The following is a 15,826-nucleotide window of genomic DNA, read 5'->3' as shown; positions in this document are numbered from 1 at the left end:
GTCGAAACCTATAATCAGAGTAAATTAAACGAATCATCATTGCGAAATCACTGACGAATACTCGTAAACAGGTGAGGGGGGAGGGAATTTTCGATATGGATCGTCGCATTTTCCTAATGACCTCGATAATTACATAAACAAAATTACCGTGCCTAGGGGATGACAATGGGGAACTTGAGAGTAATTTGGATTCGATTATCTTTGCCAGCTCGATTTCAAATCGAGATCGAACTTTGAAAGCACACAAGAAAAGGGATTTTTTGTAAATACGTTAATTTCCTTTTTTTTCCTCTTTTTTTTTGGGGGGGGGGGTTCTAGAAAATTTTAATTAGGGAATTGGAGGCAGTCAAAAGCCCCACCAACGGCACGAGTCAACGAGGAAGGGAGACCAGTAATTACGCGGAATTAAAACCCGAATATACCTGGATATTATCTAATTTTCTTCCAATTTCACGCAGTTAAAAAGAGTTTTAAAAAAATAAAATAAAATAAAGGATTACTACGTCCAGTCAACACTGCATCATCAGAGACGGGGATTTACCATAAACCAGCCAGCTGACAACTAGACGATAAGGAAGGCCAGGGGCATTCCCGTAACTTCCTACCCGAACCGACTGGGTCTTCGTCGTCTCCTTCCTCCCCCCCCCCCCCCCCGAAGGCTCGTGTATAAAAAGCTCGCGCAGACCCCTCCGCCCTCCGCCGGTAACTCATTCCCTGTACATATAACAACGCGCGCCGGCGCACCCTCTCTCTCCGTCGCCGGCCACCCTTTCTCTCGCTTGAAGGGTCCATGGACGCGGCGGCTCCTCTCCCTCCTCCTCCTCCGGCCCCCGGCGGCGCCGCCGCCGCGGCGGTGGCCGGGGGGCCCGAGCTCCTCCCGGGGGGCGGCAAGTTGGGCCGCCAGGATTCGGGGGCGGCGCTCCTCGGGAAGTACCAGATGGGGCAGCTCCTCGGCCGGGGCAGCTTCGCGAAGGTGTACCGGGCCTCGTCGCTCGCCGACGGCTCCCCGGTGGCCATCAAGATCATCGACAAGACGAAGCCCGTGACGTCCGCCATGGAGCCGCAGATACTCCGGGAGGTGGCGGCGATGCGGCGGCTCCAGTGCCACCCCAACATTCTCAAGATCCACGAGGTGATGGCCACTCGGACCAAGATCTACCTCGTCATTGAGCTCGCCGGCGGCGGCGAGCTCTTCTCCAAGATCGTCCGCCGCGGCCGCCTGACCGAGCCCGCGGCCCGGCGCTACTTCCAGCAGCTCGTCTCTGCCCTCCGCTTCTGCCACCAGAGCGGCGTCGTCCACCGCGACATCAAGCCACAGAACCTGCTCCTAGACGCTGCCGGCGCGCTCAAGGTCTCTGACTTCGGCCTCTCGGCACTTCCTGAGCAGCTCCGGGACGGGCTCCTCCACACGGCCTGCGGGACCCCGGCCTACACCGCCCCGGAGGTGGTCTGCCGCCGCGGCTACGATGGCTCCAAGGCCGACGCCTGGTCCTGCGGCGTCATCCTCTTCGTCCTCCTCGCCGGTTTCATGCCGTTCGACGACCACAACCTCGTCGCCATGTACAAGAAAATCCACACGAGGGACTACAGTTTTCCAGATTGGATCTCCAAGCCCGCGAGATACATAATCTACCAGCTTCTTGATCCGAACCCCAATTCAAGAATGAGCCTTGAGACTCTCATGAATGCTTCCTGGTTCAAGAAATCCTCGAATCCGAAGCCTCGGTCCCATCAAGCCCCGATCGCCGAACCCGATATGCAAGTTTCTAAACACCATGCGGTCGGGACGATGAATGCCTTCGACATAATCTCGCTGTCCTCGGGGCTGGACCTGTCGGGGCTGTTCGAGGCGACGGGTGGTACGAAGGGGAAGCGATTCACGTCGAGGGCGTCGGTGGAGGCGATAGCGGAGAAGGTCCAGGACGTCGGGAGCAAATTAGGGTTTAGCGTGGAGACGAGGAAGGGGGGGAGCATAGGATTGGGGAAGGGGGTCGGGTCGGTTCTGGCGGTGGAGGTGTCGGAGATTGCGGAGTCGCTGTTGATGGTGGAGGTCAGGGCGGTCGGGTATGGCGGAGCGAGCCTTGAGGAGGTTCAGTGGGGCGATTGGAAGTCGGGGCTCGAGGAGATTGTGCAGTCGTGGCAGCACGAAGCAATGTGAAGGGCGGTGAGAGAGGCCGGGTTTTCGATTTTTGACAATGAATTTCATGTCGACGCGGATGAAAGTTCCTGGAACGATGAGAAGTGATGAATATATTTAGGAAAAAATTTTGTGGGTGGGAGGGACTAATCTTGAGGAAAGAGGAGGGGGGGGGGTTTAATTTTGTATATATGGTGGTAACAATTTGTTCGTAGCGTTCATGATTAAAGATTTTTGCTATAAATTTAAATCTTGTAGTGTGAAGACCATATCCCAGATCCATAATTTGCTGATAGTAAAATCCTTAGTATCCGAGGAGCAATTCAGGATTATGAACCCATTGAATGTGAAATTTGATCCTTCACAGCATGCCGCATCCTGTGAACGAAGGTGACAAACATTTGCGCCGAAAAGTAAAGGATAGAGAACAGTCCTAGCTAGCCGTCAGTACTGGTAACTCGAGTTGCTCCTTTAAGTATGGCTAGGATGGATTTCCAAGACAGTTAGCTTGGATGCGAAGTTAGCTTCTAATGAGTTATCGGATGGGCAATATCTGGCTTCTATGACATGACACCACAAGAGATTTGGCCGTGCCATAAATGTTGAAAGTAGGAATACCGGATTGGTTGATTAAGACGTTCACCGCCTTGAAAGACTTAAGACCGAAAAGGAAACTCAAATTTCAAAAGTCTAAAGGGGAGCTCCCATCACCCCTAGAAGAGGAGAGGGGTTTTAACAGCCTGTGGAAACACCGATCTTCACAGTAAGTCTTGGAATCATGCTTGTTCGGTAAATCACAGAGAGCAAATACATCTCGGCTTCTTCTTTTTTTCTTGGTCACTCATATCGGCTAATTTGAAATAATCTTTGAACATCTTCACTGATCTAGCATTATGCATACTACGAAGATGAAGGAGTCGAGTAAATTGCATTATGACAATGAGATTGAAAAAGGAAGGGAGATATATATATATATACCGTGTAATTTTATTTTATTTTTTGCGAAAAAATTGCCATGGATGTATTATCAACGTTCTATTTAAGCCGATTCATGTTCAATCTCCTGTTTTACGTGATCCTCTGGTGTTAATCTTGGTTGGAGGCAAAATTTACTATTCTTATCTTAATTATATTCGCTTCTTACAATTGTTAATTAAATTTTACGTTTTACATACTAAGAGATGTATGACAACCATAATGAAAAAGCGTGAGAGAAAGATTAATTGATTAATACGATCGTGAATATTTGGAAACCATTAACTCTAAGCATTTGTGCATAGGACATTTGAAATAAAGGTTCCTAAATGCAGGTAGTTAAATGGCATTAAATGAAAATATAAGTTATAAGGAATATTAATTGTTAATTTACAAGAAAATATTAAATATAAATAACTACTTATAGTGAGGCAATTTTTTAGCGTACATAATTATATTATCAAAAAATTCTACCAGTCTCTGTTCTTAGTATGTATTGACCAACATACCAAAACTCATGGCCTCTGTTGAAGAAAATGAGCAATGGAAGAACACACTCTCTCTTTCTCTCTCATCTTACCCCGCCAATTGAAGGTGGACATGCTGCTTTCTGTGAATTTTGAATCTTGTGCATACATGTTTGTCACTCGATCATTCAACTAATCGGCCTCCACCTCAATCTGAACTAAATAATAGATAAGGAAGATGGGCCACTGTATGAGGTATCTTGTGCATACATCTTGTGCATACATGTTTGTCACTCCGTGGATTCTTGGTGGTTAAGAGAATCCTCACCATAGAGCAGGTGCTGAAGCACCAACCAAGACGTGGCAGGCTGACATGATTGCCTTATTTTAACGTGCCGGTACCCGCATGTCCAGTCCTCTTGTTCCCCTTGTATCTTTATTTTCTCCAAAGGAAGGGAATACTCTGTGTGTGTTTAATGTCTAAGGGATGTCGAGGTCCGCACGAGGTGCCAGACAAAGCAATTTAACCTCTTACTTAGGAGGGGACATGCCACTTTCCGTGAATTTTGAATCTTGTGCGTACGTGTTTGTCACTCGGATCATTCAACTAATCAGCCTCCACCTCAATCTGAACTAAATAATAGATAAGGAAGATGGGCCATTGTTTGAGGAATGAATCAGTGATTCAGTATCAAGCAGTTTAAAGGACAAGCTGCTTTGAAGATCCAAATTGAAGCAACAGACTCCACAAACTTCTTCAGGATGCAAGCAGAGTTGCAGAGCCCGTGAGATTACTCAAATCCCAAACCTCATTCCATGCAGCTTTGCTCCATGAGCATTGGTGGAGGATCCACTCCACAAGAAGGCAGAGCACTCGCTTTCTTTTTTCTTTGACAATCTTCTGGCAGCAGTAGTTAACGAGGTAGATTCCACAGATTTTTTCAAATTGCAATCTTCCTGCATAACTCAAGTGCGTTGAGCTCCAGCTTTCCATTGTCGAAGTAATGCTAAGAATTACTTAGACTGCTAGAAATCAGAGGCAGTCCTAGATATCTCACATTTAGACTGCCTTTCTTAAATCCTCTCAGTTGACACAAAGCAACAACGTGTTCATCATCATAAGCAGCCAGGTACAATTCGATTTTAACTGGATTGAGCTCTAACCAGATATTCTACAGAATTGTTAAAGAATCTGTCTACCCTGGTTTCCATTGGTAGCTGTCTAGGAACGCTTGCTTTTTAAACGTCATTGAACCTTTTCTTCTTCACCTATTCTGTTTCTTTGTTTTCTACTACTCTGTTCTCTTCCTTTTTCCTTTTGTACTTACTCCTTCTGCACTAATCTAGGAATGGAGGATAACCCAGACCCCAGCAATCGGGTGGCGCTACTCTGCAAGAAACTATTGAAGTTGTGGTCCAAAAATATACTCATGGCAACATATAAGATACTCGCCACTTAGAAATATCCTCATAGCACCTAGAAATATCCTCTAATTCATTAACCACCTCATTGTGCTGTTCACTACATAAAAGGAAAGTTATGCTCTGTGAAACTCTGTACAAGAAGGTGAAAAACTATGTAACAAAAGGGTAGCACATGATAGAGAATGCTGAAGAAATTACACGCACATCACGCAATCGTTGCCTGCAGATCGAAGAGTTCATTTTTGAAAGCAAGTTTTACACGAACCTAGACTATTTTTTTTCCCTCAAGACTGTTACACTTTCTTTGACGTGGGAAACAGAGGCCATTCAAAAGACATAACAGATGGAGCCCAAATCTTTTGTATGATATATGTACAAGTTGGTACCTGGTGGAGTTTACATAATGTACTCTGATCGATACAGTGACATGCAATGATCCCAGAAATCATTTATGCTACTTGGAGAATGGAGATGCTGTTGCACATCAATTTTTATCTTCTTTCTGTCATTACTTGCTAACTGAGTTTTTCGGGAACATTTGGATCGCCCCCTGTTTTTAAGCAAGAAACGAAGGATTCGAGCCAAAACACAGGAAAGAACTGGAGACAAACTGATTTCATTTGGTGGAGAATCTTAAATAGCTTATGCTTTTTCAGTAAGGTAATCTTCCAATACGTTGATTATTTCTAGACTATAACTATTGTTAAGTAGTTTGAGATTTGAGCCTCATGATGGGAACATAACATTTTGATCTAGCTCTCCTTAAAAATAGTTCCCACAAAATAGATAACATATGACCCTGCGCAACACGCGGATATATTCCCATTAAGAAAAATGGGCAGAACCACAATGGCAAAATGATCTACCTACTATCATCTCAATGCGGTTTCTCCAAGCTTTCAAGTGACTGCAAATTATCCCCCATCCAAGTCCCTTTACATATACAGCACGTTAAGCTACGAAGATTAGAAAAATACAATAGAGGCTCGCTTCTCCCAATCGGCCATTCTCAGAAAATGGACTTACGTGGGTTTGTTGTTCCATACTAGTTATTGGGTAACATTGCAAAATTTGACCAAAGAAACATAATTTATTGACAGGAATCCGGCATCATTATTCAAATGGAAGACGAGAACCCTTAACTTGTAAAATAGGCCTTGCTCCTGATGAGCATGTGGAATGTTCTTTTTGCGGGTCCTCGATTTTTCGCCCCCAAATATACACAATGATTTTTTGTTTTTGGCCTGTATTTATGCTATGATTGAACATCAAATTTGAGGCATCTGATTGTTACCCATACAACAATGCAAGTTTCATATTCTGGCTCATTTGCAGTACTTCTTGAACCACACTCCAATGTTCAGGAAACTTTCGAAATCAGATTGTGGTCTGCATAAAAGGGGATTATGGTTAGCCTAAAAACTAGAATGCTACTTCGAACTTAAAACTTATGGCAAAAAGCTAGAATGTGCAGAAATGGGAAATGGCCCTATACCTGTCGATGCTATGAACATCTTGGGGAAATACAATTAGTTTACAATCAACTCCTTTCTCCTTTAGTGCCCGAGCATACTGTAAAGTTCGAACCAAAGTATTAATTAGGTAGATTAGCCAGAATTCCATGCAAAGTAAACTATAGAGAAGTCAGAAAGGGGTAAAATGAGAAGAGAAAGCAGGATAAAAATCAGCACAATTGGCATCCATGCAATCTGCTAAGTCGAAGGTACCAAAGTTCAGTCTCTATGGATAAGTTAATATAATCAATGTCAGCGTAGTCCGATCTGTAATTGCAATGACTCCTACCTGTAACCCATTAGAAACTGGAACACGGAGATCCTTAGCACCGAGAAGGAAAATGGTAGGTGTCTTGACCTGCAATGTTTATAAAGACAAATACTTCCTATCATTGCAGGAGAAACCATAAATGGGAACAAATTGTTTCTCTAAACAAAGATGGCCGGAAAAAGGAAAAGAAGATTATCAGAAAGAGAGATGAATAAAATCAAATGTAGCTTTCACTTAGAGCAAAAGAATATGTTGAAAAACACACTGGACATTAAGGAACTAGATCGCTATAATGCAACGGAAGGAACATTTCCATGTCGACCGTTTAACCTGTCCCTCCCACCTCAAAGTTATCTCCATAATAATCCACAAGCAAAAGGTTCTGCAATGCATGCATCTTTCATCTGTTATTGGTATTCCGCTAGAGGTTTACCTTTATCTTGTCATAGAGTTGGTGTAACAATGGCATAAGGCATTGTCTAGTTAAGGTGTACAAAGATTTTAACCATGTCGAACAATTTCCTGATATAACGTCCTTCAGTCACAGCATACCTTATGGATATGAGAGATTGGAGACTGGCTATAAAAGAGACTCAAATGTTCAGCTGAAGGTGCTTCTGTGAAATGATTCTTCCCTTCACGACCAAAAGATTCCACATAGCACCAATCAGGAATATCAGTAGTCCCAACCATTAATGCAAGGTTACAAACAGGATTCCTCACAGCAGCAGCGATAAACTTATCGGGTGCCTGCAGATGTAAGGTACAACAGAAAACTAGGATTCAGCCTGCTGACTATATAGCCTTTCATGCTACAACTTAACTTGATGTAAAAACAAACTCAAAGGACATAGAAGCTTCCTAGAGTTAGGAGGACTCCAATTACAGGTACAACGCATGACTATCCTCGAAACTGAACATGACAAAGTGAAAGAAAAGTCTCGTCTTTGCTGCATTGAGGATAACCACTCACCTGGCCAATCAAATGAGTAGTTAAGAAGCCACCATGGGAACCACCAACTACAGCTATTTTAGATGGATTGGCAAGTCCCAAATCAATAGCATGATCTATTGCTGTAAGTACATCATTGACATCCTACAAAAGACAGGAGAATGCATTAAATGGCCGACCGAGTTAAATCTGGAGATTATTTCTTCCATTAATGAAGTATGAAACAGAAGAAGAGTAGAAACCTGTGAACCAACTTTTCCTGGTAGGGACTGCAATGCTTCCTCACCAAATCCTAATGAACCTCTGCAAGCATTAATAATGAAAGGATAACCCTGAATGAAGAACTAAACTTTGCAAAACAAAAATTGAAAACATAAGCACAAAAGGTCTGTCCATGATACACACAGGCAGTCTCCAAGGAAACTGGCACTTTTACGTGCCTGTTATACTGCTCAATCTCATTAAAGACTACATTTTAAATTAAAGTTCCAAGGAATCAGGCAACTCGGACAACCACAAGTAATCTTTTGTAAGAAAAAGATAGCAACTCAGAATTCTTTGAGATAACTTCTTAGCTAATAAAAAGTTCTTCTATTTCCATACCTGATTAAATTCCTCCATGTATTTATCTTGCCAAAATTCCTTTACTAAATTCTTAATAAGCTACTAGCTTGCTGATTGTTTTGCACAAGTATAGACGAATAGTTATTCCCTAGGCAATATATGTGAGGAAAACCAGTACTTATATCAATTTCTCACCTCCCAAGCAGGAAGCAATAATTGAATAGTTATTCCTCAAACTTAATGCTAATTATCCTGCCATGATGCTCAATTCAATGTATTTGATAGAATCAAACAAAAAAAGCCAACATCATATTGACCCTATTTGAGACTTGGGGGGCTGCAACAAGCCATGCCTTGTGATGTTTTGTATCTTGGAGATAAATACTCCAAATGAAAATTTACCAGTTGAACCAATTGAACTGTTGAACTCAAACCAGTTACTCAACTAGTTTATTCATTGGTCTGGCTTTGAGAACATTGGGTAACAAGCTAATAAAAGAGTCTCACGCTTGCTTAAGGAACTAAACTGATTTTATCTTCAGTAAATCAGGCAACATTATGGCATACCTGTAATTGACAAATAGCAAGCTGAACCCAAGAGAAGACAGAAAAGCGCAGGGCTTTGAAAAGCTTGAGATGGAGACAGAATGAGGTCCACCATGAAGGACCACAATAAGTGGATCAGGCACCTCATTCTTTGATTTTGTTGATACAAATATTGCCTCAAAGTGCTTTGAAGCACCTGTAATGAATCAAATATATGGACCATGAGGAGCAATAATTTTTCCATTGCCAAAAGATGAGATTTTAGATTTTTCTGGGGATGGAAATTAAAAAAACAACTCCTGATAATTTTAAAAGACATTCAGCCACTGGCATGCTATGTTGAAAGGAACAAATTGAACCAAACTATGAGATTTCAATCAAGTATAACAATTCTTTTTTCTTGTTGAACCCCCTTTCACTAAAAGCTTAAGCTATCGCAAACAAGCCCACAAGTATATCAAGCCTAAATCTCAACAGCCCCTTGCACATGTAAGTTGAACCATACACATAAAACATAGGATCTAGATGTAACCACACCAAACAATAAGAAGAGGACAAACAGGAGTGACAGACATAATGATCATAACAAGGAGTGTTAAGATTCAAACCATTGATCTAAAGCTCAAATACCATGTTGAATAATCGTTTCTCTCAAAACCTTAAGCTATCAAGAAACATGCCCACAGTACATATCAAGCATTTATCTTAACACTTCTCCTACATAATAAGGTTCACGATCCTTTTATGAAATAGCCATTTTCTCAATCCAGTGGCCTTTTGAATCCCAAAAGTTAGTCATCATTTATCATATTTACAGATCCTTAGGCCCATCTCGAAAAGACTAAACTCATTTCTGAATCAGGGTCAAATGGGTTTTGATTCCTATCCATTTCATCGCAGCTTCTTGCTCATGAGCATTAATGTGTCTAAGAAACTTAAGTCCAGTAAAAAATTCTAAAGATGCACAAACGCACAACCTAAACTGATCAAGGCAACAAACCAAGGAAGAAACATGAATACCATTTGAAAGGAGACACATGTAAGAGTCGGATAGAAAAAAGAAAACCTCGAGTTTTCAAAGAGCAAACAGAACAGCACCAAGACAAAGCTAAAAATGTGAAAGAAAAGGAGTCTCCAAACTAAAAGAATGTTTAGTCCCCAAATGAATGAGGATAGAGTTAAGAATGAAAAACACGATGATAAATGCAAAGTTGATTTCCACCCACTTCTATCATGAAAAGTGACATTTCATCTGATGAAACAGGTACAACAAGTTAAAATTGAAAACAAAAAATCTCCAGCAAGCATACAAGAAACAAAGTCACAAAGGCTTGCTGGCATCACATCAGTGAATACAAGTGGGTAGACCCTTTGTAAATAGGCCAAATGGCACATGTTACCTTTTGTTGTACAAGCAGTAACATTCTTGACTGGAATTTTAATTATACTAAATTGAAGAGATCCGAGCAGCATCTTAACCTGTAATGAGTGGAGTATTAGTCGAGATGGACACATATGGAGTTCAGTAACAGACTGTCTCTTGACACCAAAAGAAGGACAAAGAAAATATAGAATGACCTTTTCAGAACATTTGAATATGGGACTTGAAATACCCAACCAACTCCATGAAGCACTTGATATTGTTTTGTCAATAAGATAACCATACTTGAGCTGAGGGACATCTGTGGGACTGCTAGAAACTGAAAGGCAAGTTGCATAAACTTATATTTCGAGTCATATCGCTTTCTTACAATGCATTGGCAAAAATCAACTTCAGGTTACCAGCAACAATATTGTCCCCATCAAGAGAAAGAATTTCCCATGAAGCATTCGACTCAGTTGGGCTGATTCGTGATACACTCCCACTGCATATAAATAAGTTAAAAGGTAAGTCCAAATGAAAGGAAGAGAGAATCTCAATTGAAAAAATCGCCATATAGAACAACTTTATTACTTCAGCACATTAACTGCAAGTATAACTTCATTGCTACCCCATATGGAAGTCAGGATCATCGTGCATCCATCAGAAAGCCACGGGTTAGCAAGGAGACCGGAAAGGTAAAGCCCAGGAAAGCACCCTTCTTCAGCATTCATTATAACAGGGATCTGCAATAACGATGGTTCAAGCAAAAAAAGATAGAGAGGACACAAAAAAAGTAAATCTAGACAGCATCCACTGTCAAAGCAAAAAAAGATCGAGAGGACACAAAAAAAGTAAATCTAGACAGCATCCACTGTCAAAGCAAACATCATTAAAATCCACATACTTCTGATAACACAGAAGTACTCAGAGTCAATACTGAAGTTTAGAACTGTCAAAGCAACTATCATTTAAAGCCACTTACTTCCAAATGATAACACAAAGTACTCAGAGTCAACACTTTAAGCTTAGAATGTCACAGATTCTACTGCTAAGTGGTATGTGGTGAAATCCTAGAAGCCAATCATGCAAAACACATTGTTGGGAAACTTTGGCTACATGAGCTACATGAATTAGTCAATGAACCATCTAAATCAACTGTAGTTACTGTTAAATCCAGCAATACTCTCTCCCAAAAGAATTGATAAATATTAGCTCCATTAAGTTCGCTTGAGTACCAAGTTTTTTACATGTTGAATTTTATGACAGCAACATATTAGCAAGATAGGATCATTTCCATCACAATATCCGGCTGGTCTATACCTCTACCAAAAAGGGGAGGCAAAGGGGCAGGGGACAGAGCGACAGTTAGTCAACATTCCCAAAAAACAGATACATAGACCGTCAACAAACAAAAAATGACAAAAACACCAAAGGTAATTGATAACTAACCACATCAACAATACATCGATCCAGGCTCAGCTCTCCATCCACTGGCCAATCAATTTTATGGAGTGAATTAGTAGCCCAATGTGCTCCAGAATCCACTGCACTCTTAGCAGATAAAAAAAGAAGGTACTTCCCATCTGGGCTGAGAATGGTGATTTTGCATGGGAGCAGTTGGTTAGAAATCCATTTCTCATCTTGAGATCAATAGGTCAATATAATATCATTGAACTCATTTGCTTCTTTTTCAAGTAACAGAATAGCGTACAGGCAATTAAAAAAAAGCTGAATAATATGCATCTTTAGACATAGAGAGAAGTCTCGACAGTATAAACGCAGATTGTATGAAAAGCTAATCCTAATATTCATCTTGTAGGATAAATGACACTGATACACAAGCTTCACGGTATAAAATTATGTAATTATTCAGAGGTAACATTCCAGACCTGAACATTCCAGCTGCATTAAACAGCAGAGAAAGAGAAATACAGCAAAAAGCACTCACATATACTTTACAGAGGAGACAGCGAAACTCCAAATTATCAAAAGGATTGTCAGGCTGGTTATGTAAATTACCATTAAGTTTGAAACAGCAAAAAGTTAAAACAGAAGTCTCAGTGTTTCCGAAACTTCATTAAGAGCATATCGTACTGATGAACCAAAAAGTAGAGGAGTAAGAATAAGCGAAGTACGTGTCCTAGGAGGAGCATACCTGAACCGTGGAAGGAAGGCACTGCTGATGCTCTGAGTTAGATTATACAAAGTCGAACCTTTACCAGAATCACCTCTGAAAATATGATAGCTCATTTCAAACATTGAGGTTACATTAATTAATTGCACTTATGATACATAAACTTCCAAGTGTATTCTTTGATGTCCTTACTTTACTTTGTGACAGTCATGGTGCTTAAGTTGCGCAATTGTAGGACAATAGTTGGATTTTTCATCACAACACAGAAAAAGTATAAGATAATTTTTCTGAACTTTCAATACAAAAAGAAGAATATTTGTGGATTCTTTCTCTTTGGTAGTGAAGCCTCTCTATCCCTCGACTTGTGGAAACCCAACCATTCCAATTCCCTCCCAAACACGACAAATGAAGAGAAGCACAGCACGCCTGCACCCCCTATTTCCTAAAGGCTAATCAATCCTCAGCGCACGCGTTGAGAAAGCAAGCTATCTTATGGTTAAACGTTCTGGAGAGAAATTCAACTATTATGGACTTCCTTTGGGTGAACAGCTGCCAGCTACATATTTTCATTTGCTTTGCAATGCAAATACCATGGTTATCCTATATTTGCGCAATTTATAAAACTTAAGTACCATAATTGTCACAGAGAAAAATTTAAGGACTAAAAACAGACACCCTCGAAACTTTAAGGACCTTACTGTGTTTAGTCCGACATCTACTGGTAACAAAAAAATAAATCATATAAGCAAGAGCAGGACACTGACGAAAGATGTGCTCACTTGGAATCTTTTTCATTAGCTTCTGATGGATTGAATGGATTCTTAATTGCATATAATGCACAGGGCCTATTGTAGCAGTACTTGATGCCAAGCTTCCTTTGATCTGATGACCACCCAACAAAAACCAAATGTTGATTTGTGCCTACAGATGATGGTGCCCATATGACCTGGCCGACGCTCAAAGTATTTACAATTCCTTGAACCGCTCGCACCTCTCCACTGAATGTCGTAGAAAAATTCACGTTAAAGTTCCATCTTAGAGCTTTTGTTAGTTATCAGAGTATTAAAAGAGAGATATGTAATTGACCTCTGAATCTCGATAACAAAGAGTGCTGACTTCCTTTTTCCTGCATATGTTTCGCCCCACTCCTCTTCAAAGTCGCCTTGACCTTTCCAGCTGCTACAATCTTTTTCATTTGAACTATCCTTTTTATAGCCAGAACTGTTGAAGGTAGGCTTGGAAGGAGCAGGTTCTTCAGCGACATAAGCAATGAGAGATTCATCAAAGTTCCAGGATACTCCCTCGAACCTAGCCATTGAGAGATCTTTCAGTTTTTTTAATTCAACAAATCTCACAAGGTAACATGGAGATCACTCTTTCAGCTTCTTCTGCTGATGTTAGTCTTAAAAGTGGGCAGTACTGCTTCTAGTAACATTACATGCAAATAAAGAGGATAAAATTGGACACACAAAAACAAGTCAACATCCAGGCTCTTCATGAGGAGTTTGAGACTCATATAGTTTATTACCATTTGTCTGCGTATACAGAACCATGAACGGATTGGGGAATGTGGAACTCCTTCTCCAACTGAGACGGGCCCCAGATTTCCAGTTGAACTGGAGAATCATTCTCAGGATTCTTCACTACGAGTAGCTTAGAACCCGAGGGTGAGGGAACAATTAGAGAAGCATTTGCCATCTCAACAGGGAACGGAGCCCACTGAAAGGTCACAGAATTGCTACTTCCACAGGAGATTTGAGCAGATATGATAAATTTCCTCCTCTTATTTGCCAGAAGATTTGGTTGGCTAATTGAGAACATAGCCTGCGAGCCTTTTCCTGTAATTGTTTGTCTGATTTGAGTACAAATAGGATGAGAAAGGAGGGAGATAAAAGGCGAGCTAATCAGTCATACCCTTTTCAGACTGAAATATCCATGCCTTGTCAATGTTGCAGATGTTAGTGAACTCTTGAAGTAACTTAGATTGGGAAGCATAATCTTCTTCAGTTGCCATGTCCGTACCCAATGTCACCTCCTTTAAAGGATCGCCCTGAGAAACATCCATGGCAAACAAGGCTGAAAATCTTCCACTACAAATGCAAGCAAAGAAAAAATCTTAATTAGGCGTATTAGATGATAATATTCCATCGAAAAACTATCGTCAAATTAATACCAATGGAGCAGAGTGACAGCACTCAACCTCAATTAATCTAGAGGAGAGAAAACACTCATAACCCCAAGTTATGTCAAATTAAGTCGTCCATGCAAACGAGTCTAAGCCGCAATGATCATACGACCTATTGCAATGATGTTCCCTCGGCAAACAGCCAAATCCATCTTCAATTTTCTTGAATGTTGGAGCACAACCTTCATATAGGAACCTAACCCACTAAATCTTCCAGCTCCTTAAAATTAACAGTCCTATCGGACTATAAGAAGCACAGGGTGGTTGTTGATTCCTTCACAACAAACACATTCCTCTCATTCCACTCAACCAATCTGTGCCAAAGAATCAACCAATCCTCACATAACCATCTAAAAACGAAAATCAATTCATCATCCGCCACAGCATAGCTCGACACAGTTTTGCCGACGCGTAACATCAAAGCACATTCGGTTGCGTTTCTTTCCACGCGTACCGATAATGCGCTCTCAAAAGCTCCACATAACCCAATTTATCATCTGCCACAGAATAACTCGACACGGCTTTGCCGCACGCAAGACGGACATAGGCGGAAAAAGGAACTGACAGACTGACCGACTGATACGAGGTCTAGCGTTGTAAGCGAAGAGAACAAGGAACAACGACTGAGCAAAGCGCATTTACCGGCGGCGGCAGGGAGTTGCGAGCAAGCGCAGGTGCAAGTGCAGAGCGAGAGCGAGAGCGAGAGCTGCGAGGGCGAGGCGGAGGAGGAGGAGGAAGAAGAAGAAAGGGAGGAGGAGGAGGAGGAGGAGGTCGTCGACGGCGTCGCTGTCGTGGAAGCTCAGGTGACCAACTCGGGGCGGCGAAGCTCACGTGGATTGATTCCATTTGCCGAGGATGTCATGTCCCGAAAAGGCCGCAGACAGTGGGGAATCTGGGCTTTAATTATGCTAAAGAAAATAAGATAATGGGAAGGACTTTAGTCGACAAAAATAAAAAAAACGACTTTATACGTTTTTCAAAAAAATATTCTCATCATTTTCAAACATTCGGATTACTCAGAAAAAATGAGTCAACGAAAAATCTAAGTTTAAATTCAGAAAATTGACTAACTATCGGCGTTTAGAGTAAAAACTCTTCGCTTGGGTGTAGGAATCCCGACGCTCGTTTCCGGACACTTGGCAGGAGAGCCGGGTCTAGAGGCCGGGGCCGCCGGGTCCATAGAGGCAAAGGTCGGTTCCAAAGACGCCAGGCTCGAAATCTCGGTACTCAAACCTGTATCCACAAAGGTTGGGCTTAGGCATCGGCGCCCATGCTCGAGTCCACAGAAGTCGG

At 41.6% G+C, this 15,826-nt stretch overlaps 2 protein-coding genes across 2 annotated transcripts; one reads left to right on the top strand and one right to left on the bottom strand.

The window, feature by feature from the left end:
* The first annotated feature begins 718 nt into the window (after positions 1-718).
* LOC115694298 (CBL-interacting serine/threonine-protein kinase 4-like) lies at positions 719-2,459 on the top strand. The gene has a single exon (XM_030621421.2). The coding sequence runs from the start codon at positions 791-793 to the stop codon at positions 2,156-2,158; it is 1,368 nt and encodes a 455-aa protein (XP_030477281.2). The 5' UTR covers positions 719-790; the 3' UTR covers positions 2,159-2,459.
* A 3,535-nt stretch (positions 2,460-5,994) lies between these two features.
* LOC115694299 (acylamino-acid-releasing enzyme) lies at positions 5,995-15,412 on the bottom strand. The gene is made up of 18 exons (XM_056313251.1): positions 15,176-15,412; positions 14,263-14,398; positions 13,877-14,186; positions 13,435-13,656; positions 13,128-13,346; positions 12,370-12,444; positions 11,664-11,802; positions 10,806-10,957; positions 10,634-10,716; positions 10,430-10,551; positions 10,252-10,330; positions 8,873-9,047; positions 7,984-8,044; positions 7,763-7,885; positions 7,342-7,539; positions 6,808-6,876; positions 6,500-6,576; positions 5,995-6,393 (listed from the first exon to the last, which is right to left on the bottom strand). Exons 1-18 carry the CDS (start codon positions 15,377-15,379, stop codon positions 6,330-6,332), a joined length of 2,508 nt encoding a protein of 835 aa, XP_056169226.1. The 5' UTR covers positions 15,380-15,412; the 3' UTR covers positions 5,995-6,329.
* Between the last annotated feature and the right edge of the window lie 414 nt (positions 15,413-15,826).

The sequence above is a fragment of the Syzygium oleosum genome, unplaced genomic scaffold, assembly GCF_021117445.2.
Source record: "Syzygium oleosum isolate NSW1041296 unplaced genomic scaffold, Sole_v2.1 Sole_v2.01, whole genome shotgun sequence".
Lineage (NCBI taxonomy): Eukaryota > Viridiplantae > Streptophyta > Magnoliopsida > Myrtales > Myrtaceae > Syzygium > Syzygium oleosum.
The sequence above is the reverse complement of the archived record's forward strand: the minus strand, read 5'-3'. Positions and strand labels throughout refer to the sequence as shown.